At 39.6% G+C, this 24,019-nt stretch overlaps 2 protein-coding genes across 5 annotated transcripts in view; both read right to left on the bottom strand.

The window, feature by feature from the left end:
• Positions 1-497: 497 nt before the first annotated feature.
• On the bottom strand, positions 498-3,763 carry MLNR (motilin receptor). The gene is made up of 2 exons (XM_064726563.1): positions 2,995-3,763; positions 498-1,174 (listed from the first exon to the last, which is right to left on the bottom strand). The coding sequence occupies exons 1-2, from the start codon at positions 3,761-3,763 to the stop codon at positions 867-869; spliced, it is 1,077 nt and encodes a 358-aa protein (XP_064582633.1). The 3' UTR covers positions 498-866.
• A 194-nt stretch (positions 3,764-3,957) lies between these two features.
• FNDC3A (fibronectin type III domain containing 3A) overlaps positions 3,958-24,019 on the bottom strand; it is a 112,140-nt gene continuing 92,078 nt past the window's right edge. For all 4 annotated transcript variants that reach the window (XM_064714873.1, XM_064714865.1, XM_064714881.1 and 1 more), the window contains 12 exons: positions 21,881-22,019; positions 20,185-20,253; positions 18,784-18,902; positions 16,648-16,753; positions 16,381-16,556; positions 15,198-15,311; positions 13,827-13,976; positions 13,462-13,745; positions 11,359-11,568; positions 9,820-9,986; positions 9,108-9,235; positions 3,958-6,488 (listed from right to left, as the gene is read on the bottom strand). In XM_064714873.1, the coding sequence (XP_064570943.1) occupies positions 6,174-6,488; positions 9,108-9,235; positions 9,820-9,986; positions 11,359-11,568; positions 13,462-13,745; positions 13,827-13,976; positions 15,198-15,311; positions 16,381-16,556; positions 16,648-16,753; positions 18,784-18,902; positions 20,185-20,253; positions 21,881-22,019 (1,977 nt within the window). In that variant the 3' untranslated portion in view covers positions 3,958-6,173. The remainder of the gene's footprint in view (positions 6,489-9,107; positions 9,236-9,819; positions 9,987-11,358; positions 11,569-13,461; positions 13,746-13,826; positions 13,977-15,197; positions 15,312-16,380; positions 16,557-16,647; positions 16,754-18,783; positions 18,903-20,184; positions 20,254-21,880; positions 22,020-24,019) is intronic.

The raw sequence follows: 24,019 nt of genomic DNA, 5'->3' as shown, positions 1-24,019 counted from the left end.
TGTAACAAGTAAAATGTACAGAGGCAATGATCCTCCACAGAAAACACTGCTGCACTGCTGCAGCTTCTTCTAGCTCTTCCTCACAACTAATCTCCTTCCTAAGTTGTACAGTTGAAATTTCCCATTAAAATCTTTTGGAGCAGAATTAGTGAGTTGATTTTTGACTTGCAGTGCAGTGTTATGCAGCATGAAGTCCTGGGCATAGTCCAGCACATTTAGTGATGGATCTTGTTTGTGACAAGGCGGGTTTATTTGGTGTATTATTTGCAAATGCAATGCACAATGTGGAGACACACTGCTACCAATTACCAATCACTGCTCATCTATCCTAAGGGAAGTGATCTGGGATATCACAAGTTTTACAACAAGTTGTTAATATATAAGTAAAAGACCTTATTTGATCCTGTGGGATCAAACAGGGCTAAGCCCAGAGACTGCTGTATGCAGCATATGCTTTCCTAAGGAAATTAGTGAAACTGCCCAGGAAAGTCCCCTTCATGATTACAAGACCAAGTGCTAAAAGCATACGCCTCTTCTTCCACGGCTGTTAAGGTTGGTGGGTGATTTTTTTGGCGTGCATCTTCTTGTGAGACTGTGTTTTGTAAAATCTCGTTTATGAGAAAACCATTTTAAAACGGTGAAGGCTGTCTGGGAATTTTACCCATTACACCTCCCAAGAAGTGCTCCTTCATTCTCCGTACTTCGTGGTGCTTGCTGGCTCTGTTACCAAAACTCCAGGTATCCCACAATAAGACAGTTATGAAACACCACATGCCCTAACAAATGTCCATCCTTTTGCGACTGTCCCGAGAGAAGGAAGTTCCCTTCCTTAGGCGAGAATGCCTGAAGAAGCGCGGGCTGCAGCCTCAGAAGCTGGTGGTGTAGTCGTGCCTTGTGCTGGTCTCTGTGTAGCCCCCAGCGTCCTTTGTTCCCGTGAGAGCCCTTTGTGCAGCTCGCCGTGGCAGCAGCAGCCTGCAGGCTGCTGCCCTGTACTTCTTGGAAACGAGGTTGTAGAGGACAGGGTTGATGGATGCGCTCAGGTAGAAAAGCTGCAGGGCGAATATGTTAAAGTACTGGGAGAACAGCATCGTCCTCATGTCCCGGGTGTTTATAAATATGATCCTGCCAATGTGGAAAGGCAACCAGCAAATTACAAAGGCCAGAACCACCACAGCTATAAGACAAAATAACACATGCGGCAGTTAAGGAGTGAGTTAACTTTTCAACCATCCAGTAAACTAAACTTCACATGGCTGATTCTGCAGGTTCTTCTAACTGATAGAAATGATATACAGAAATAATGGCATTAAATTGTTGGAAAAACCATGAAAATGGGAATAGCATCAAGTCTGACTGTTAGTCTTTGAAGTAAAAGGTAAAATTTTAAGCTAAAATGTGAGATGAGGTTTGCTGAGAAAAATGTGAACAACAGTGGAGTAACATCTGTATAAAAATATCAGGCACTACAGAAATCGCCCCTGGTTATGTCTGTAATGCCACATATGAGACAGGAAAACAAAAGTCAGAATGAGGAGTTTTTGTGGAAGCTCCACAGCAGCTCCAATCGCTGCAGAGCTGTTGTTTAACTTGCCTGCATCACCGAAAAAGACCCGGGCTGCACCTCAGTCACCCAAGCTCCCCCAGCATTTGCTCTATTGTGACGGGATAGTATCTAACATAAAGACTTCAAAGTGTAGTTGAGCTATTGATTTTTTTCCACTAAAGCTTTTCATGCATCCCCAGACCATTACTTCTGGAGACAGCTATTTGCCTGGATGGATCTCTAGCCTGAGTCACTTCAGCTGTTTGCCTGGTCCTGTGCTGCATTTTAGGACAATGAGAACAAATACAAACCCTCTTGCGATGGCAGCACAGCAGGAGCAGATGAGGAACAATTACATAAGTGTATTGTTGTATCCATACTTTTAATTATTTTTGTTTATAAATGCATGTAACTAAAACAATCATTTGCAGAGCATCCTCCAAGTTTCTCACAACTTAAATAAAAGGGATGCAGCCAAAGAAAGTTTTGTTCTGAAAAACACCACACATGTAGTGGTGCAGGATCTTTGAGATAAGGGGGCACTGGTCTCATTCAGTGCGTTCTGAGATCATGGATATGGGTGTTTCTGTTGGAAAACCTTGTGCCTACTTCAGTGTAAGTACCTTCCTCAAATAAGTTGGTGAAATTCTCTCAGGTTTATTAGTTTCTTTCCTTTGTGCAATGCTATTTCCATCCAGCTGATTACACTCTCAGTAAAAGAAGTCTCCCATGTGACATGTAAAAACTACACTAAAGGTAGGCAATAATAATAATTGAGGCTTTTTGTTTTATGTTCCATAGTCTATAGCTGTATTTCTTTTTTCTTTCCCTTCAGATTGGTCACTATTTACAAACATTGAACCCCCAAAGCAGACTAAGAACTCTAACTTTCCAGAGTCTGATGCTGGGTTACTGAATGTATGACTAAGAAAGTGAACTAAAATTTATCAGCATCCTACACCTGTAGGAAGTACTTTGGTATTATGGGATTTGTCTCCAAATAGCTCGGAGGGGCTAAGTTACTGTTTTTCAGCTTCCTTGCACAGTCAGTGGATTTACTCCTTGGAGAGCTACAAATGACCACTATGAACTTAGTTTTCAGAAGCAGAAATTTTCTATGCAGAGGTGTTGCTGCCAACTGGAAGAGACTGATGATGTTACCACAGTTTTTCTGAAATTGCAGGATGGTAGCCTGTACTTGATTCTGCTTGGTAAAACTCAGGAATCGAGTATTTCTATGGAAGGCAGTCGTGCTGATGGATGTGCAACGCCACGCGGGTGAAGCCTCAGTCGGGAGGGAGTGAAATCCCTGCCGCGGCATTCCCGGGAGCGTGGCTGGGATGTCCCCCTGTGCTATTCCCTATCCTGAACGGGAGCTTCAGCCCTGCCATGGGCCCCCAGCCCCGGTCCTTGCCCCAGCCACAGCCCGGGGGGATGGCAGCGGGACTCACCCAAGATCCTGACAGTCTGGCGGTGCCCCTTCTCCCGGAGCAGCGAGCTGGGGCCCCGCAGGCGGGTGTTGCTCCGCCACAGCTCGCGGCCAATGCAGCCGTAGAGGACGCTGAGGCAGGTGACGGGCAGCACGAAGTAGCAGGTGGTGACCCAGAACATGGTGGCCAGCAGGCCGGACTGCAGCGCCTGCGGGGTGGGCTTGCACTCGCGGCTGAAGTCAGTGTGGTTGTCGGGCTGCTCCACGCCGACCAGGAAGAAGAAGGGGCTTGCGGAGAGCAAGGCGAAGGCCCAAAGGACGCCGATGGTGGCTTTCACCCGGCGCTTGGTGACGACCACCTTGGCCTTGAGGGGGAAGCAGATGGCGAGGTAGCGCTCCACGGTGAGGGCGGTGATGTGCAGGATGGTGCAGTAGGTGCAGCCCTCGCTCAGGTAGTGCGAGAGGCGGCACAGCAGCTGCCCGAAGATCCAGGGTCGGGAGCGCCACAGGCGGTAGAGGTCGAAGGGCAGCCCCATGAGGATGAGCAGGTCCGAGACGGCCATGCTGCCCAGGTAGAGGTTGGTGGTGGTCTTCATGTCGCGGTAGCTGCGGATGACCAGCACCGTGAGGACGTTGCCCGCCACGCCGACCACGAAGAGCCCCAGGCAGACGGCCGTGATGGGAACGAGCACCCACATGGGCAGCGCCAGGCACAGCCGCTCGTCGCAGGGCGGCCACGGCCACGGCCACTCGGGCTCGCCCTCGCTGCCGTTCCCGCCGCCGCGCCGCATCCCGCCGGGGCCGCGCCGTGCCCGGGGCAGCGCCGCTCCTTCCTCGGGCCCGCCCCGCCCCGCCCGCGGCTGCCCCGCCCGCGCAGGTACCGCGCCCCCGGCCCGCCCCGCGGAACCGGCGCTCAGCCAGCCAGGGAGGGGAGGAGGGACGGGAGAGGGGCGGCCGCGGTGCGCGCACAGGACTGACCACCAGCAGCGAAAAAGAAGGTACTTTTATTGTCCACAGACTCTTAAAGATACTTTGCTACATCGTTTTATGTATTTTCTATCAGACTATACAGGTTCGTCTTCATGGAGCCCGACGTTGTACAACCGTAAAGTGATATGTTTGGTAGTGTATCTATAGCGTTTTAAAAACTTTAGAGTTTCTCTTTTTCTTTTATTTATTTATTTATTTTTGGAATGTACAGTATATGAGGTAAAATTAAGATTACATTAAAAACTGTCTTCAATGCAGTAATATGCACTGAGGCTCAAATGGCAAATACACTATTAAATGACTATCAAAAATAGGAGCTCATTTGAATTTTACTATGAAAAACGTAAGTCACTGCAGGCTGCCTGCAGTAACAAATCTTACCGTTTTAGACATTCAACCATAAGAAATCTCTGGGCTGTGACACGCAACCTCATTTGCACTGCCAAACATGGCACTTTTAAGAAGGTTCTAGAAAACATCAGTTATCGCGGTATCCTGCGGGAAGGTATCAGCCTATACGTACAAATGACAAATTAGAAATAAAATGTAAACATACAGTACATTTTAAAGACAGATCGTTCTTGCCACGTGGAGGCCAAGTTCTTTGCCATTTCTTCTTTTTTTTCTTTAAAAAAAACGAAACTCAGCAACATTATTCTACAGCACAGATCATTGGACGTATAAACAATTACAATACATGCCCGTTCTAATATAAGAGAAATTCTTCAGAGATCTTCAAAGCACAAGACAGAGGTTCCTTTTTTTATTATTATTAAGACTGACAGAAGTGTTTAATACTATTAAAAATGCTAAACTGAACACAACTAGAAGTCATTAATGATCCACTATCTTGTAACTCAAATAAATTAAAAGTAGCTAATTACAAAGTGTATAACAAATAACATAAGTGTGATGAGACAAGGATTTTTTTTAAAGATAGTTTCACTACAAGCTTTGTGTCACTGGCAATCATTGACATCTAGCAAGATGTTCAATGGGATACTTGTTAAAATTCAGTCTGGTCATTCAAGAACTCACAAATGCAAGCTCACAAAACATTGATGAGTTATGCAATTGCAAAGTGCTCTAATGCAACATTAACTACATGCAACCAACAATTTGGTACAGTATCCAAAGAGACATTACATTAAACATTAGGATCTCAAGAAAAAAGCAGCTTTAAGTTTTCTGGTGCAAATTACTACACTTCGTCTTCTGATTTGGTGCCCCAAAGAAAGAGAGAAGAAAAGAAAAAAAGGAAGGGGAAAAAAGAGAAAGAAAGATAGAAACAAAACAAACAAAAAAAGGCAGTGCTTATTTCTGGTGGATATGGCAAGTGAATGTTGGGGAAACAGCAAAAATTCAATAATGAATTTTATCTCAAAATTCTGTTGACTAGCCAAAATCAGAGGGCACAGACATCTGTATAAACTGCATCCAATCAAAGGTCAACTTTGGAAATGTGTTTTCCAATTTAAATAACAAATCTAAGAAGTTCTCTCACACTCTCCCTTCTATATTCAGAAGAAGTAAAAGAGTCATTTTTTTTAAGTAAACACCAAATCCTGGGGGTAAGATAAACCACTTGTGCCATCTCCTTGTAGTCTTTCGAAAACATCTACTTGCAGTGAAGAACTCCACATTTATCAGATAAGAAGCTTCCTTCATGCATACTCTTCCATCCAGTTTATTATTTGCTGCCTGAGAAAAGCCCCTTCTGTTTTTCAGCATAAATCCTGCTTCCCAAATAATTAAGACAAATGAGGAGGTAGAAATACAGCGCTAAATTGCTTTCACAGCATCAGATTAATATTGTGTACAGCACAAGTTTGTTAGTGTAAGTTTTAAATGCGATCTACACATTCTTCCCTGTTATGTTAGCAACCCTTAGAAGTGTGGGCCAGGAAATCACCTTTACACTTGTGTTTACTGGTCAAACCCTTTTCCTTAAACACTGCGTGCCTGCCCCATATCGAGTTTGTACTGCATGAAGGCATATAAAGAAAAGATTATATTTCTGTGGCTTGCATTTTAATAACATGTGTCAGCCTATACCTACGAGTAAGCATATTAAAGTGGCTGAGAAAGTTTGCATCAGTCCCAATGCCGGTGCAAAATGCCTGGTTTTGTAAAAGCAAGAGAACAGAATTACTTTTAGATTATGAGAAAGTAAAATGTAATGGGCAGCATTATAAAATAGATCTCTTTTCTTCACTTTATGACGAAGTACTGAATGATAACAGCAATCAGAATGGAAAAGATAGCAAAAAGTGCAAGGATGACAGCAGCACACACTTGGTCGCTCTGTGACCATTGTGTCCTTGTGGTTTGCACAGTGTCCTTGTTGGTGCTTGCTGGAGGCTCAGTCCTCTGAGAGATGAATAGCACTGGGGCGCTGTAGGGGCCCACCAGGTCCTGGTGAGCCGTGGCCTCTTGGCACTGGCGAATGGCACACGCGCGGAATCGGTATTCACAGTTCAGCTGCAGGCCTGTGTATCGGAACGACCAGTCCGGGCCCTTGTAAATCTGGAAATAAGGGGGGAAAAGGGACACTTCAAGTAAAAAAGTACTGTATACACACATGTATCTTAGTATGGTTTTGCTTATGAAGGTGAAGGTAACTAAAAAGGATGACAACTCACCAGTGTTTTCACCCATGCAAAGAAAAATGGACAAAAAGCTCAAACACACAATTTAAATACCAGATAAAGTCTCCAGTTATTTTGGTGAAACACAAGAACTATGCTTGCTTGTGTGGAGTGATGAGTACACATCAAATAAAGTCTGTCACAAGCCCCAGCCTTCAGGTGTTTTAGTGACCACTCACAATGTGATGCAATATACAATATTGTATCATGGGATTTTAGGCAGTTAACTCCATGTCAAGCCAATTCATTACGTCTAATCCAATCCAATGTACTTTGTTGTAGTTATCTGTATTTAAAATATTATGATTTATCCCAATAAACACTGGATCAGGAAAGCCACAGAGCCCTCTTTGTGATTTTTAATTTCATCATATTCCCAAGACAGAGATAACTTGTGAGGGTGCTTTTCAGAAGTGTCTCAGTTGGCAAGTTAACATGAGTTCACAATGCTTCTGCATGGAATCCCTATTTTAGTGAAATCTAAACTCCAGTTTCTCAAATTAATTAAATTTGCATCTATGTAAAGGTTCTGTGAAAGTCAACAAAACCTCACAGGGGTGCAGTTATAGCTACTTCAATAGTTAGGGAGGATGTGTGAGCAGCACAGTGCAATTTGATTTCTCTCTTTAAACCCCTTCACCCTCCCACCTCCAAATATCTGAATTTGCTTTATTTAACTGGAAGCACGATACAGAAATATCACATCATCAGGAGCTTTCCCTACAGTTACCATACTATTAGACAGTATCCTGAAAATGCACACTAGAAATGTAAAGAAACAGGAAATCCCTTCTGATTCTGCTGTTTGAAGAGCTCTTGCTGCGCCTGAGGCACAGAGTTCTCTGACAAGCTGAGCTTTACTGAAATCTACAACCTAGAGCCTTTTCTCTCTGAGGCAGGGCAGGCCATCAGAAGTGCAGCTTCCTCAAAATTCTGCTAATGTGGCTCATGCATTTGGGAGTGAGCAAACAGGCCACTGACACACACCCTACTCCAGCTATGCCAGCCAGCAGGGGTTACCATCCTCAGCTGCTTGTCCCCAGTGCCTTGCCAGAAGTTGCCTTCCCCTCCAGTGTGTTTCCTGGGCTATTTATACGGTTGCTTCCTAACCCCTTTAAGATCTTTGACTGATGTATACAGCTCAAATAGCACATTATTAACTTATTTTGTCTGTAGCATGGAGGGAGCAGTGACAGGAGCAATTTGGATGACAGATCAGGAAGAAGGAGGAGAGGACAGTGAAGTTTTGGCAGTGAAATAGCAGGGAACAGCTTAGAGCAGACTTCCAGGCAGCTTATTTCTTGTCTGTGTCAAATAAAATTGCCACCATCATGTCTAAGTGTCTTAAAGGCTGTTTTCATACTGTTTACTTCTTGATTGTTCCAATTTTAGTTTCTGCAAATTAGTCTTTTTGTTTTATTCTAATTTACTATGATAGACTGCTCTGCAGAGGCAAAAACAATCACACACCTCAGCCTACTCTGTTACTGCCATATTCAAAGAGCCAACTTCATTATCTTGCCCAGGCCATTTGGCAACACACACTGATAATCAAAGTGTGATTTGACTTGGTGTCTAAGGGCAACACTGACCTCACCTCAGGTACCTAATGTTGCATTTACTATGTGGAAGTTACAAAAAAGACTATCCACATAGCAAGACATCTGGGTTTATGGTTCATCTTTTACTGAAAAATTTCACAAATGGCCATAATAAACACAGTGTTGCACTACAAGTTATGAAAATATTAAGGCCCGTAATCTGCCAAAACACAGGTGAAATTATTATTTTATTTATTATTATATTTAATTTAATTATTAATTAAATAAATATAATAATAAATAAAATAAAATAAATTTAAATAAGGAAATAATAATTTAATTTAATTAATACTTATTATTATTATTTAATTTGAACTATAATAAAATGATAACATACTACAATTAACTGTTTCTGTCCTGGAAGGAAAGTTCCTTAGCTTAATATGAAACAGTTTTCAAGCCTAATTTCATGCCAAATATCAGGCAGTTTAAACTGTGAAGCAAAAAAAACCCAAACTGGGAAGCAAAATTAACACTGAATGCAGGATAATTTGTACCTTGCCATTTCAAACTGCTCCTTTACTCTTAGTGTAAAGAGAACCCTTCGCCCCTTTTCTCCTTAGTGTCAATTCTGTACCATTAGGTAAAAGATTTCTTTTTGTCAGTTGTTCCATCAGTGGATGGCTTCCTCACCACTTGATGTGTCAAGCTGTACTTAGTGAACATCAGTGTAACCCAGAGAGGCTGTAATTTAGTGCAGAATCTCCTTCTGAAATGAGGGAGATGGGTTTAGGAGATATTACCTTATATTATTTAGTAATAAAAAAGTTGACACTGTGACTAAAACCATGCTGGAACACAATAAGCTTTACTAAATCTGATCTCAACTAGTTTTACTAAACTAGTTATCACAAAGAATAATCCAAGAAAACCACAATAACTTAAACACATCATACCTGTTTGAATTCTGAGTCTTTTCCCACCATGACCTGAAGACAGTAGATGACTGGATCACCCTTCATGGGCTGCAGAACCTCCCATGTGATTTCACAAGTGTGATCATTTATTCTCTCTATCCTTGGTGCTGAAGGAAGGAAGGAAGCATGAAAATGACAGCTAGCTCTGCTTTCCCCATCACATGTCATATTCCAATATCTTTAAAATTATATATTCTACCTCCTATCTTATCTCAGAGAAACAAAAGATTCAGATTCAAATTTATTCTTCCTCCAGTGTTTTCTGGAGCAGCAACTAATAATTCATATAGGCCTCTCTTCCTAGTTTAGGTAACACCCAAGAGAAAGCAAATAATGTACTAACTGTAAGTACAAAAATGTACTAACTGTAAGTCTGCATCATATACCAGAAAAACCCCAACAATACTTAAAATTATTCTAAACGTGCTAGAAAGCATTTTCACCTTAACTTGCCACTCTCCTGGTTAGCAGGAGAAGTAAGTACAAACTCCTTAGGTCAAAGAATGCATAAACTCCAAGTTTTCCATATTTGGAGTGAACATTTTAGGCAACTACATGAAAGAAGCCTTCTCCCACTATCCCCACCTGCACTTGAAAAGGGCTTAATATTCTCAATATCCCAAATACAACATAATATCAAAATCAACCTGCTATCCTCCCACCCCTCAAATGAAAAAAGAAGCACTCTTACCTTTCAAGGCAGCTGGAACAGATTTGGGAGTAGTGAAAATATATTCTTGAGAAAGGGGACCTTCACCAGCTTCATTACATGCCTGAATACAAAATTTGTATGATGTTGACTCACTGAGTCTTTGAACTTTGTATGTATGACATGGTCCTCTGTATAAGGATACAAACCTGAAAATGGAATGAGCAGCTGATTTTGAACACAGACAAGGACTTCTGAAGCAGTATTGTCTTGAAATGTGTTCCCATAATTTCCCAGAATCTAATGAAAAGCCCAGAAACACTTATTTCACAGTTAAACAGTGTTCTGGCTGCTATAAAACAGTAAGCTCATTTTCCAGGGGCAAGTTTTTATTTCTCATGTCTTTGAAATAAAAATCTCTTGCAAAAAGAACACTACAAATTCTCTCTTACCAAAAATGTTCTTAAGCATTTTAAGGAACTATTTTGCATTTGAAACAATAAGAAAAGACAGCAGTTGTGTCTCTCAATGAACTGCATTTTTTGCCTGCTTGGCCATCTATTCCTCCAACATCTTTAGCTTTTCAAAATTAGGTAACTAGATTGTAGCTATTTGCCCCTTTTCAACTCTCCCTTACGACACCTAAAAAATGTGCCATGGATCCAGTTGCTTTTGTACATCACTGTTGGAGATGGTCTCATGCAGACCTGCACAGGAGGGCAGAGTCACCCTTGTAGTGCACACCCAATCTGTTTCTGGGAGTTTTGTACACTGGCCACTGTCCTTCATGTGACAATTCTTGCACAAACTGATCATGGCCGCTCTTGTTTGATTTTTAGTCTTGGTGTCCCCAGGACACAGCACAAATTTCTCTCTTCCTGCAGGAGTTGTCATCTACTTTTGGCTTTTTCTTGTCTTTTAGATTAAAACAGATGGTACCTGCACATGATCTAGTCTTTAGGAATGAAAATGAATTTCCTTCCACTTAAATAGTCTAATTTATTTTCCTCCTTACAGCACAGCAATTTCACATAGTGGATCTCTTTTATCTTTTTTTTTCAAGCTAAAGCTGCTCATCATACATGAAACACTTTGTAGCAGGACTGTTTATTTTACCATTTGGGCAAGGGTTCTTTCTGTACCAGCTCAGCTGACATTCTATTTAACATGAGACAAGGAATCCCTCAAAATAAATGGTATCAATTTCCACTAAAATAACTGCATATAAGGCAACAGGGAGTAAAACATTTATCCCTTCTGATATTAAGTATATAAAATTTACAACACTGATTGGACTTGTTACTTTGACAAAATAATTAACCAAAAGTGAGGGAGAAAACTTGCTGGTACAAAATGCAGCATTAAACTCTTCATGTTGAACTGTAAGTAAAAAGCAATGAAGTTTTTTGTCTTGCACTTCTCAGCACAGACCCTAGAGCCCTTCTTGTCTTGCCAGAAGAGATGATCTCCTACATCTGCTGTAAATTCACCAAAGCATAAAGGAATTTTGCCCTTTGCTGCCATCTCCCAAGCATCAGACCACAGCAACACTGGGCAGATTAAAGCAATGCCAAAACCAACCTTCCATTTTTATCCTCCATTTGAAGGTGGTAGTGGATGGAGTCAGTTAATGCTTTTGCAGTTCCCTCTCCCCACTTCAGCTTGAGAGTCTGAGAACTGTATGCAGCACATTCCAGGCGAGGTGGATCTGGGGGGAGAGGCTTTGTTTTCAGTTTTATGGTGTGGCTGAAAGGACCCGCTCCAAGACTATTTAGGGCTTGAATTCGTACCCTAGCATTTGGAAAAAGAGAGAATAAATTAACTTGAAATTAGATTCTAAAAATAACTGTCATTAAATAGAGAAGAATGGTACTATCTACAATAAAGACTTTTATCAATATTGTGCTTTGATAGACTGTCAAGAATATGCAGGTATATCTCTTTCTGTACATTTTGAGGAGCTGGCTTGATTAGAAATAAGAATACTCAAAGTAAATTCACATTAGTGAAATGATTAAAAGCTCTGTGAGTTACTTCAAGATTGGTCCACCTTTCTGACTGTGCAGGCCTCAAACCAAAATTTTGATAGCCCCACTGCAGTGATGAGGGAAGGTCAAAAAGCCCACCCCAAAAAGGGACACCATATCTGTGACTGCTTTATCAGGTGAGATCAAGGATGACTATCAGACATTTTTATGGACTTTTCTGAACAGATCCTATTAGTGTGAAAATAAAGCAATGGTATCCAGCCACCTCTCTTGCTGTATCCACCAGTAACACATCTCTGGGCACTTGCAAACACAAGCCCCCTTGGGTCTGCCTGCAAAGTGTGAGGGGGAAACCAGAAGTCACCAAAGGACACAAAGTTGAGGAAGCTGTAGAACTTGATATCAGGGATAAGGTAGGGTTTTGTTTTTTTCTTCTTGGATACTACAAGGAAGACAATGTACATTAGATTTGTAAGTAAGAATTAAAAGACTTAGCTAAGAAATTTATTTCTGAAATGGAAAAAGCAGAAAACAGAGGCTCTTTACATATTTCAGAGGTAGCCACAGGGAGCAAAGTGTGTCTAATTTAATTTTGCAGACTTAACATTTGCTTGTCCAAAATAGTATCTAGGTAACTGGAAAAAAGTAATCACACTAATTAAATTTTGAAACAGTCAACCATACAACTGCAAAATGTGGAAACACAAATGTGCATGCAGGCTAAAGAATAAACATTTCTCCTTCACTGCAGTAATTTTTAACATTATGCTAATTTATTACAGCCCAGAACTAAGGTTAATACATGCAATTTTTCATTTGCACAAGGAGTTGACAATGTATTCTATTAAAAAAAACTTATGTGGGCAGAAGTATCGACCTATATCTGCAATGGGAATGACTCTTTTTTTCAGTCTACTGACACACAGAGCAACAGCTCTTCAGATTGCCAGCATTATTGTTAAATAATTATAAGGCACAAAGAAACACTGTATTCTCACATAAAAACATAAAACAGTAATTAAGGATTCAGAAAACTGCACAGCCACATGATATCCTAATTATACTGAAATCAGAGTGTGTTAAAAGTCTGACTTCAGTGGGACTGCCATTCTCCTTTTACACTGAGGAAATGTATTTGTAACAGAGATGTAGTGCCTTCAGGAAAAGCTACTGATTTTTGCATTTATATTTTTCAGTAACTCTTGGACTGAACATAAGGGATGATTTCAGCAATCATCCCTTGATGATTCTTCAAAAGAGATGCATAGCTGGCTGATTTTTCAAACTGATACTGTTCATGCTGACTTCCACTTTTTCTGAGATAAGGCACTGTGAGCTGTCATTAGATCAGACTGGGCATAGTCCTTCCTTGGATGGATTTTACCTTTTCAAACAAAGAAGCAACCAGTCCAAAATCAGTTATGAATCTGAATCTGTGATGTGAATTCAGTTAAAATGACACATTACCAGACAGATACAATACTGCAATAAACTAACATAAATTATTTTTTGGAAGAAAATTAAAATAGCACGTCTATTTAGGATGATCATCATTACAAAACTTCTTTTTGCTCCATGGCTGTGCACTAATGTGTCTCTGAGAGTAATAATGAAGACAATAAAAAAACCCAAGGAAACAAAGCATGTGCTCTTGTGGAAGAAACAGTAGGCTGTCAAGTAGCTGTGCATCACATACCTGTAGGTAGTATCTGGCTGTAAGCCATCTAGAAAATAAGTCAGATCCTTCCCAACAGTTATTGGCTGCTTATCTCCAAAGTCTATGCTGTAGCCAAGGATTTCAGATCCATGGTCACAAGGTTCTTCCCAGCTTATAGCAAGGCATGTGGAAGGAGAATAGTGTGGACTTTCAACTTCATCTTCACTTAGTCCACGAAGACAGGTCACAACTGCAGGTACAGAGGCTGGAGTCATACATGCCACTACTTCACTGAAAGGGCCTGCACCTGCAACATTCACTGCCTGCAAATCCAAAGCAGACCATGTTTATACGGCAGAGTCAATTCCTGTTTCCTGATTTCATTAACAGTTTTACATCTTTACCTGAACCCTGCAATAGTATATAGTGGCAGGCAAAAGCCCTTTCACTTCACAGCTGAGCCCAGGCCCACAGTAGGAGATTTGCATGCATCCTTCCACGCCGCCCCACTCCAGTCGATACTCCGTGACATCAGCTCCATTACTCACTGGCACCTTTAAAATGGACAGCAACCATTAGAAGCTAAATATACTGACATAAGAGAAAAAAATCAACAAAACTCACCACATCTATATTTTGTTTTTGTTCTAGAGGAGGCTTACACTCTCATTTCTTTGCTGATTGTTAATTTAGTACAATACAAATAACAGGCAGAATCTGATACAAACTTCAGGAAGTTCAACTAAGACAATTGCAAACACAAAGTCCTGGACTGCTACAAAAAAGTACAGGCTGAGGAGCAACCTATAACAAAAAAAAAAACCTGTGTGTCCTGGAGAGAAAGTTGAATAAGAATCAGCACTGTATGTCTGATGAAGGTTAACTACATATTGGTTGTTTTAGCAAATGAGCAGCAAGAAGGGTAAAAGGAATAATGATTCCCCCCTACTCAGCACTTGGGAGGTTGCATCTCCAGTACCATGTCCTGTCTTGGGATCCCCAAAAGGAGATGGACATTGACAATTACTGCATGACTCTGTAAAACAGACATCTAACATCACTCAAATTAACTCTACCTGAATGTTTTATGGTATTTTTTAAAAAAGGCTTTGCCTTGTAGATGTGTAAGGAGGGCTCCTCTGACATTCCTCCAGTAGGAAGCATGAACACTTCTTTCCAGGTAAAGCAGTTTAATTTTTTTTCTGTACAGTTCTGTAACTCAGATACTTCAGCCCATCTCTAAGCCACTAAAAAGCTGTGTTTAAAGAGTATTCCCAGATAGAATCTTTCTTTTTACAAGCTTAATTTTTATCTATTGCATTTTTTAAAATCAGATATCTAAATACTATGGGTTTATAGGAAGTCTGTGAGGCTTTTGCTACATTATTACTGATGTAATTATATAAAATTAAATCAGATTATAAAACCAAGAAGCGCACAATTAACTATTGTATTATGTGGATACATTGTCTCTGAGGAACTATAACTATGTTAAAGAAAAATTTTAAGAGAGACTGCATCACTCAGAAATGCAGAGCAGCAGCTGTGGCAAAGCTTTTAAACAAAAGAACACAGTAACATCCAGTACCTGCAGCCTGCCCAACTTACTGCTGCCTTATAATGGCATGATGAATGACTAAAGTTTTACCTACTGGATAATTAGGTAAGTCTGCTTACAAATAAAGTGATTAAAACACAGTATTAGACTTTTCAAGCTGAACTCAAAAATGCAGAAGACCATTATGTTAAGACAGGTGTTAGCATGGCACTCTTACCTCCCATGACACCTGAGCACAGGCAGCAGATCTGCACGCCACTTGAGGGGGCTTGCACTGATCTGGGGGTCCAGGTGCTGTAGTTATTTCACATTTTTCTGAGTAAGGTCCAAACTGTTAAAAAGAGAGTTGATACAACTACATTGTAAAAATGAAATTACTACTTTAAATAAAAACAGTTTACCACAGTAGGGACATGTAACTGCAACCTGAAACATTGTATTATTTCTTTATAAAATAAATTTCTGTGGACTGTGGATTCAGGATTTATTTCAGTATCTGACTATTGTCCAGAACAGCTGTAAATTTTTCTTCACTCCAGCAAATGCAATGTGAATAAATTTGACACTTTAAAGGTCTCTTGGGAAAACCAGGGAAGTATTCTATCCAAAGCCTTGTTCTGAAGTTACATGATGGCTGCACTGGAACATAAACCAATTGGTACTGCCTATTTATACCTATGTAAAAGAAATAAAGGATTCAAAAACTGCTGAACAATGAGCCATTCTTTGCAGGGTGGAGGGAAGATAAAAGTTAGGACAGTGCTTTAAAGGCTTAAGCTGCAGACCTCTCCACAAAGTGTCAATGCACCCTGACAGTTTTCAATGGAGTGTACATTATTGAACAAATCAGGACATTGGGTACATAACTAAAAAGCTTGTTCTACAGCAACAATTGATTTAAACACATTTAATACTCCAGAAAGGGAAAATAGTCTTGTATCTGATAGAACATGTACTCAGAAGTTAAACTAAATATAAAAATGGAGAGTCAGGAAACACTAATTATTATGTTCTGAACATCAACAGCTGTAAAAATAAAGGTCAATCAATTTAAAAAGCTGCATACAAAAACAATTTGCTACCTTACTTCACCTGAGAATAGTGAAGTTGTAACAGTGCTTTAATAAAGTACTTAGCATTTCCTAATGATTTCCTAATATTATTTTTCAGATAAAAGACATAATTAGCTATTTTCTCTTCCCTTCATCTAAAAATCCCCTTCATTATAAACTGATGTTTAACTGTCTGTTCCCACACAACAATAAGCTATGTGACCCAAATGATTCCACATTTGGAAATCCTAATTTTAAAATTACTGTTAAATGCTTCATTTGAAATAAAAAATCCTTAATAGTGATTGCAGTCTCAGTAATGAATTTCATTTCAGACTGCCTCCTTACCCCAGCCTTGTTAGCTGCTCTCAGTCTGAAGCTGTACATCCTCCCTGGAAGAAGGCTGCCCACTGTGCATTCAACATCAGAACCCTGGTAAACCTCTCTGTGTTCATCATTTTCTGCCTGAAACATTTCCAGACCATAACAGGTAATGGGTGAACCACCATCTACCTGAGGCGGTCCTAGAAATAAGAAAGACAGAAAAGCTCATTTAATTTTAACATGTAATACATTTGGATCCCTTACAATCTCTAACACTTGCAATAAAATTACCCCAACGCAGCTGAATTTCTCTTGCTCTTGGTCTGCCCTGTAGCCTTGGAGGCTGGCATGGACCAGGAACCACTGCTGGTGTCTGCACCAGTAAGGAATCAGTCACCTAAAAAAGAAAGATAGATTAATGAAGTTATCCAGGCCAAACCAAGAACTATCAGCTATGCCATAAGTAAAGGCAAACACCTCAGTCAGAAACAAGATCATCCCCTTTTTCAATGACATCTTCAAATATGTGAAGATATTGAAGTGATCTAGTATGTATTTCTCATAAGCCATGCTAAAATAATCACACAATATGCAAAATTTGCTTTTGTATTTGGGTACACATGCAAGGACTAGAATTATAAACAATGGCTAATCATCAGTACAACCTAGTACAGATGCTTGAAATATGACTTATTCAATGTAAATTCAATCTATTTTGCATCAGACTGCAGTCTAATGAGTTCTAAACCCTTACTCTAAGGGTTATGTACTTTCCATGGTAAAACCTCTCAGAAAGCAAAGTGGGCAGAAGTGTCAACCAGAAGAAATTAAAAAAAAAGATATTTTAACTTTTTCATTGCTTAGCAATACCTAATGAGCAACAAGTTTCCACCTCTGATTTGAAGTTTGGGCAAAAATTACCTAAGAACATAACACATGCAGCAGATGGCACTGACTGTTCTGGCTGCAGACAGAAGTGAGCAGAGACAATGAGGGGTTATTAGCTTCAGCTTGATACAGAACAAATAGGAAGTTGGAAAGCCTTCAGGTTTACAGAAGAAATGAATCTCAGAATCTCATTTCACAACTGGTTTCTATGTGTGTTCAAGAAAGAGTGGACTGGATGATCTGCTGCTTTTCAGCTCCTTTGAATATATTGTTGCACTGAACAACTGCTGCTACTTAAAAGTTTTGCATATGTTAATGAGAAGCTGCAGAAGAGTTAATTACATCTTCATAGATCTTCTGTTGATTTCTGACACCTTCAGAAAGTATAAGAACTTTCTGGAAATTATTTTCTCTTTGGTACTTAAGGTTAATTCTAAAATCATGGGGTTGGGCTGTAGGGAAGTACAGAACAAAAGGCAGAACAACAATCGCCAAAGACTTGTGGACTGATGACTGGGAAAGCACTGCAAGCCAAGCCAGCATTGAAGGAGTCCAGATTTATTCTTAAGGCAAGGTGGCGGTAGTCAAGGTTATCCTTGCAGGAGACTTCTGTGTGGAGGAAGAGCACATACATTTCATGTCACAAGGCAGGGCTGGGTAGAAATCACACACACCAAGAATGGAAGGCTTTAAGATTTTTGTGAGAGCAGCTTGACAGGAAAGCCCTGCTGGAAGTCTGCAGAGAGCCAGGGCTGGCTTTGTTATACATGTTGCTGAGAAGGCAGAGCAAATACAGCAAGATATTTTGGCACTGGCAGTTGAACTACACCACAGAACTGACAGTGCACATGTGTGTGTGTGCAATGTGTGTGTATAAAGGAGAATAGTATGGCACTGCAAATTGTGTGGGAATACTGAAAAGCATCTAAACATTTTAACTGTGCTTGAGAGAGCAAGGGAAGCATAACCCTGTAAAGCTTGAGTGAAGACTTCTTCCCCTGCCTGCTGGGGTAACTTGGCTACTCAGACAAATAGGAAATATACTAAATTCATAGAATCACAGAATCTTCTGAGCTGGAAGGGATCTACAAGGATCATTAAAGTCCAGCTCTTGGCCCAAGAGAGCCCCAAGAGTCACACTATGTGAGAAACCATTGTCCACTTGCTTCATAAACTCTGCTATGCTTGGTGCTGTGACCAATTCCATGGGGAGCCTTTTCAAATACCCTCCTTAAACTGCTATACTGGGAGAGGCCTTAATAAATAACATTGTATAAATGTATCACATAGGAAAAGTATCTGTTTCTGTAAATAAGACTATCATGTCAAACAAAATATATCAGGAAAGAATACTCAAGTATTTTTCTTTAATAAATGAGCAGAAACTCGAACCACTGTGCAGCAATACTGGAACTTCTCTGATGTTCTAATTATGGCTATTTTGTTAGGCACTTCTGCACAACATTTGCTTAAATATCTAGTAGACCAGATTTTCTTACAGAGAGAATTTTATTTAATAAAAATATTAGCTGATATTACCGTGCTTTGTCCTCCTTCCCCAACACAATATACACGTAAGCGGTAGGAAGAGCCCGGATTCAGCCGGTCACACACATGTTCCCTCGCGGCTCCGCTGTATATTGTATCCCACTTGTTCCCTGAAAGGTTAGGAATAAGCGTGCAGTGAGCCAAAGTGCAATTTGCCACACTTCAGTACCAGCCACAGCAGGTATCCAAATTTCACTAAAATAAGTGTGTGCCTGATGTTTATGAAAAAAAAAATAGAAATTGAGACTGGTTTGAATTTCCTGGAAGATTCTATAATAATACACGTAGATCTGCTGAAGTGAAATAGCTTCCTTATTTGGGATTTACCTTAACTAGAAAAGAACTTACTTGGTCATCAAGCACATTCAACATCATTACCAAATAAACAGGAAAGATACAAAAGTAAAATTTTTCATGGAAAACAAGCTTCAAATTACATTATCATTTTGCAGGCTGTAACTACAGTTTGCAACTGGTGAAGTTTGCTCCTGTGTTCCTGAATGGCCCAGAACAATGTGAAATTCTGATTCCATTATTTGCTACTCTTAAATCAGAAACTCTTGAGCACTCTGTCTTTCTTTTTAAGATATTAAGCAGGGAACCTGGGGACTTTTAATGAAATCTCCAACAACTCGATACACCACAGAATTTAGAAGGCTGGGAATGAAACGTAATGCACAGCTCACTAAATCTGCATGAAAGGCTTGGGCGCATCATTCCAAAGTGGTTTAATGTGGACACGTGACAGAGGGGAAAGCAATAGACAAACAGCCTGAGGGGGCTCCCATCATATCTGGGGGCAGTCCTCTGTCTTAATCTGACACAGCACTGAAGAAGTTTAAACTCTCATTTTTGATGCAACTGTGTTTCTGAACTCAATAAGGCTACTTAACTAGATTTTTAAATAATTTAGCAAGATAGGTTTATGTCCAATTTGGAAATTCTGTCAGTTTCCTTTCTGTATGAAAGAACAGAAAAGCAAATAGCAGAAAGTTACCCCAGATGCGTCATTGTTCTCTTTTAATAGTGATAAATGGAGTACAAGCTTTTCTTTCATCAGCCATGCAGACAACAAAGCTACATGTCCCTGTCTTCTTGCCCTAAAATGTCTCAAGTGTGTCATTTCATTTCCAAAACTGAATAGACCTAATTAGTAAGTTAAACAAAAAGCATCTCTTGCATCACAGAATTTTGTGGCATCTCTCTTTTCTAAATCAGAGAAAAAGAACTTCCTATGTACAAGCATCAATGTGCCTCTATTTTCTTTTTGATGTCAGTCCCTGGCAATAACTTTCCCAGTCATAAAACACATTTTATTTCTTCCCACTTGCACACAGAGACAGGAAAAAATCCCCACACAAGTGAATGCCAACGTATGATCCTAATACTTACCACTTGAGCCTTCAGACATTTCCACAACATATGTATGTATTGCTGCTCCCCCATTGTCTTTTGGTGGATCTATAAAAAACAGCAATATTCCAACTAAGTGAGGTAAGTTAAATGGCTTTATAGCTTTTGGGGAGGATTTCCCAATGGCAAAATCAACAGACAGCTGGAGATGGGTGCTTATTTAGACAGAGAGCATTAGTCCAGGGCAGAAGCAAATCATTCCAAGCCCTGTTGTGTGAAAGCCAGCTCTCAGCCCCTCTGAACACTCCACACAGGAGAAGGGACAAGGGAATCACCCCTGGGAGATGACACAACAAACATTTCAGTCTTAAGTGCCTGAGCATGGATTCAGGGTCACAGACTCTAATGTAATTTGGACCATTATCATATGGATTTGAACATAAAAATATTTTGAAATTTAAGGACAGAATTTCAAAAACCTAGCTATTTTGGGACAGAATAAAATAGTCAAGAGCTCTACACTTAAGACTTATCTCTTAACTTCTAATATATCACTAGAAATTGAGTGCACTATCTCCCCTGGTACAGTATTCATGTACAAGATACAAATTTACAGAGCTTTCTTTGACATATTATCCTAATACTGTTTCTCAAAGATGACTTAGAAAACAGCAAAATTAAAGTAATGTGAAACAACATTTTGAACAAATATAAAGACAGCATTATACTTCAACACAGAAGGGTACTCCTGCCTAAACATCACATTATGCTTGTGCTGGATGAAATTATGTTGGCTCTTAGGCAAGGGTTATGTATCATAAAATGCCAGCTGAATAAAATGAGACTTAGATGGCAGATAGCACTTTTTTGGCTGGAAGGAAATTATTCCAAATGGAAAATAAAATTGTCACGATAATTACCACATAGAAAGAGCATTACTGTTCCAAATAAAGACAATTAACAGTTTTAGATATAAATTGATATTTTAGATTGTTTTTGATACACAAACCAGGTATTTTCAATAACTTAATACATTATGCATCGTACATAAAAGATCAAGTATCAAGTCCTGAGGTAGCAAAGCACTCTGGGAAGATACAAGGCTGGACCTGCTGAGTACTATTTGTACTCTTCAAGTAAGTTTCTTATTACTGATGCTAAAGAATTAAAAGCATTATTAAATGGAAATAGGTGAGAAGTGACAATAAATGTAGTATTTTACTGTTTGATTTTCTGCTAAAGCACTGCATGGCACAGTACTGTTTAACCTTCTCCTATTTTACAGCATAAGGCTAAAAATTCCTGAGCTTAAGGAAAAGTTTCTCAACATCCTTAGCAAATAAAAATTTATCTCTCAAAACCATATAGCTTGAACATACAGATTGAACTTCAATCTTCTCTTTCAACAAGAATCCAGAATGACATGCAACTACTTTTTGTGCCAGGGAGACAGAACTTAGTACATCAATTAACCACACTTTTTGAAGAGTTGCAGTCCTCTGCAATAACAGTCCCTATCACAGTGAGTATATTATTTTTCCCATACAATTAGCTGTACTGCCACACTAAGTATTTTGAGACAGTATTTCTCAGTATAAATGGATCATATTGGCTCAGTTGACTGAAGTGTTACTAAAGTAAAGCCTGACCTTCTGTATAAAAAATATTTTATATATATAATATATATTAAAAATACAGAAGAAATACTCCAATTAGAGCCGGAAAACATTCTTACCCCAGATTATTTTAAAACTCTGTGCATGAATTTTTCCTTTCACTGTGGGTTTTGAAGGTACTCCAGGTTTATCTGGACAAGTAATGTACTCCACTGTCTCACTTGGACTGCTTTTCCCTTCTGAGTTATAAGCAATGACCTGCAAATATATATGAATTACTATAAACACATTGGATAGTGGTATGCTATTCAATGTTTATGGTAAGGACAAATTAATTTATATTGTATATATAGACAGACACATAACAATTAACACAAACTAAAGTTATTATACACATTCATTTTACATTTTCCTTAGTCCCATAGTTAAACAATCACTATACTGAAAATATAAATGCATGCAAATTGCCAGAAAAAACCAAATCGTTAAAAAAATTCCTCCCATGCTAGTACAGCACCTTCTTTTACAAAAATACTGAGATAGAAGTAGTATTTATATGGGTAAGTTGCATTAACAACAGCAAAGGGATTTTTTAAACTCTTCAGTTCCAAGGATCATTATGGCAAAGGTTGTCATGAAAGTCATGTGAAGGACAAGGAATTATATTTGTCAAGGGTAAATTGTGTTTAAACAACCTGAGTGCTTCCATGATGAAACAACTTGCTTAACAAATGGGGGAGAGCTGGGGACATCACCTAGCCTAATTTTAGTTTGATCTCCACAACATCTATGTAGACAAGCTTAAGATAGAACAGATGGACCACAAGATGGCTGTAGAAAACCTGAGAGAATGCCAGGCTCAAAGAGTGTTGGCTAATGGTTTGAAGAAAAATTAGCAGTGGCTCATGAGCGGATTTCCTCAGCAGCCAATCCAATGTCAGATTCTATTCATTATCCTTAGAAATGATCTGGATGACAGGAGTGAGTGATGCTCCCACATTTGCATATAGCACCAAACTAGGAGAAGACAAACATATGCTGGAGGGAAGAGCCACCATACAGACTTTGATAGGCTGAAATATTGCATGAACAAGAACTGGATGAGCTTTGGACAAAGATAGAGTCTTGCACCTGGGATGGAACAATCCCAGCACCAGTGCAGTCTGGGGTCTGACTCTACCCAGTTCTTTTTTCAGCTCTGCTAAGCAGGATATTGGCATTTGAGTAGGAGCAAGCCAAATTAATCAGCAAAGCATACTGGCAGTGGCAAAACCAAATTGTTTCATGGGCTGCATCAGTAAGAATTTACCCAGCAGAACAAAGGATTTAATTATGTCATTTTACTCAGCACTTTTAAAACCATCCTTGGAATACTGTGTCCAGTTTTGGTCCTCCCAGTTCAAGAGACACTGGGAAACTGGAAAGAGTTCAGAAGAGGGACAGCATGATGATCAGAGGATTAGAGAACCTGACATTGGAAAAAAGCTTTGTTTTATTCTGCCTGAGTAAAATGAAGTTTTATTGGGAAGGATCTAATCACAGCCTTCCAACATCTAAGAGACATTTACGGAAAAGATGAAGACATTGCCTTCCAAAGGATCTGTAATGACAGGACAAGAGCCAGCAGACACAAAGTGTGTTAGAGGAAATTCTAGCTGGATATAAGAAAAGAAATTAATTACCATTAGAACAGACAGCCCAAAGAAGTGGTTGAATCATCCTTGCTGGAGTAGTAAAATCTAAGCTCAACAGGGCTGGGACAGGGTTGAACTGCCTAAGATAAGGCCTGGCTTTTTACACAAATTTGACCTAGATGATCACTAAGAGTCCCTTCCAACCTAGATTCTTCTGTGATTCTAGGAAAACAAATTCTTGCTACTCTTTACTTTGTAGTTTAGTTTAGTAAAAAGCTAAACCACCTAGGAAAAAATAAAAAAGGGGAAAAGAAAGAGGTTTTTTCAGCTTTTATATCTGTTTTAAAAATGAGCAGAATCTAAATGATAGCAGTGATGTTAGCAGACTGAGAAGAGGAAATGCAAGCTAACATGTCTCTCAGACATTAAGTCTCCCAATACAGTTTACAGGATTAATAATCATCTGGTTGTCTTTGTGCCCTTACAAATCAAGTTAAACAGGCAGTTAGCATTTACGTATTATAATAAGGTTTCCAATGGTTATAAAGCTTCTTTCAAAAGCCTTAAGGAATATTACTACTAATTAAGTCTTTCCCCTGTATAATAAAAATTAAAGACCTAATC

Source organism: Zonotrichia leucophrys, chromosome 1 (assembly GCF_028769735.1).
Source record: "Zonotrichia leucophrys gambelii isolate GWCS_2022_RI chromosome 1, RI_Zleu_2.0, whole genome shotgun sequence".
Lineage (NCBI taxonomy): Eukaryota > Metazoa > Chordata > Aves > Passeriformes > Passerellidae > Zonotrichia > Zonotrichia leucophrys.
Note: the sequence above shows the minus strand (reverse complement) of the source record. Positions and strands in the feature narration are given on the sequence as shown.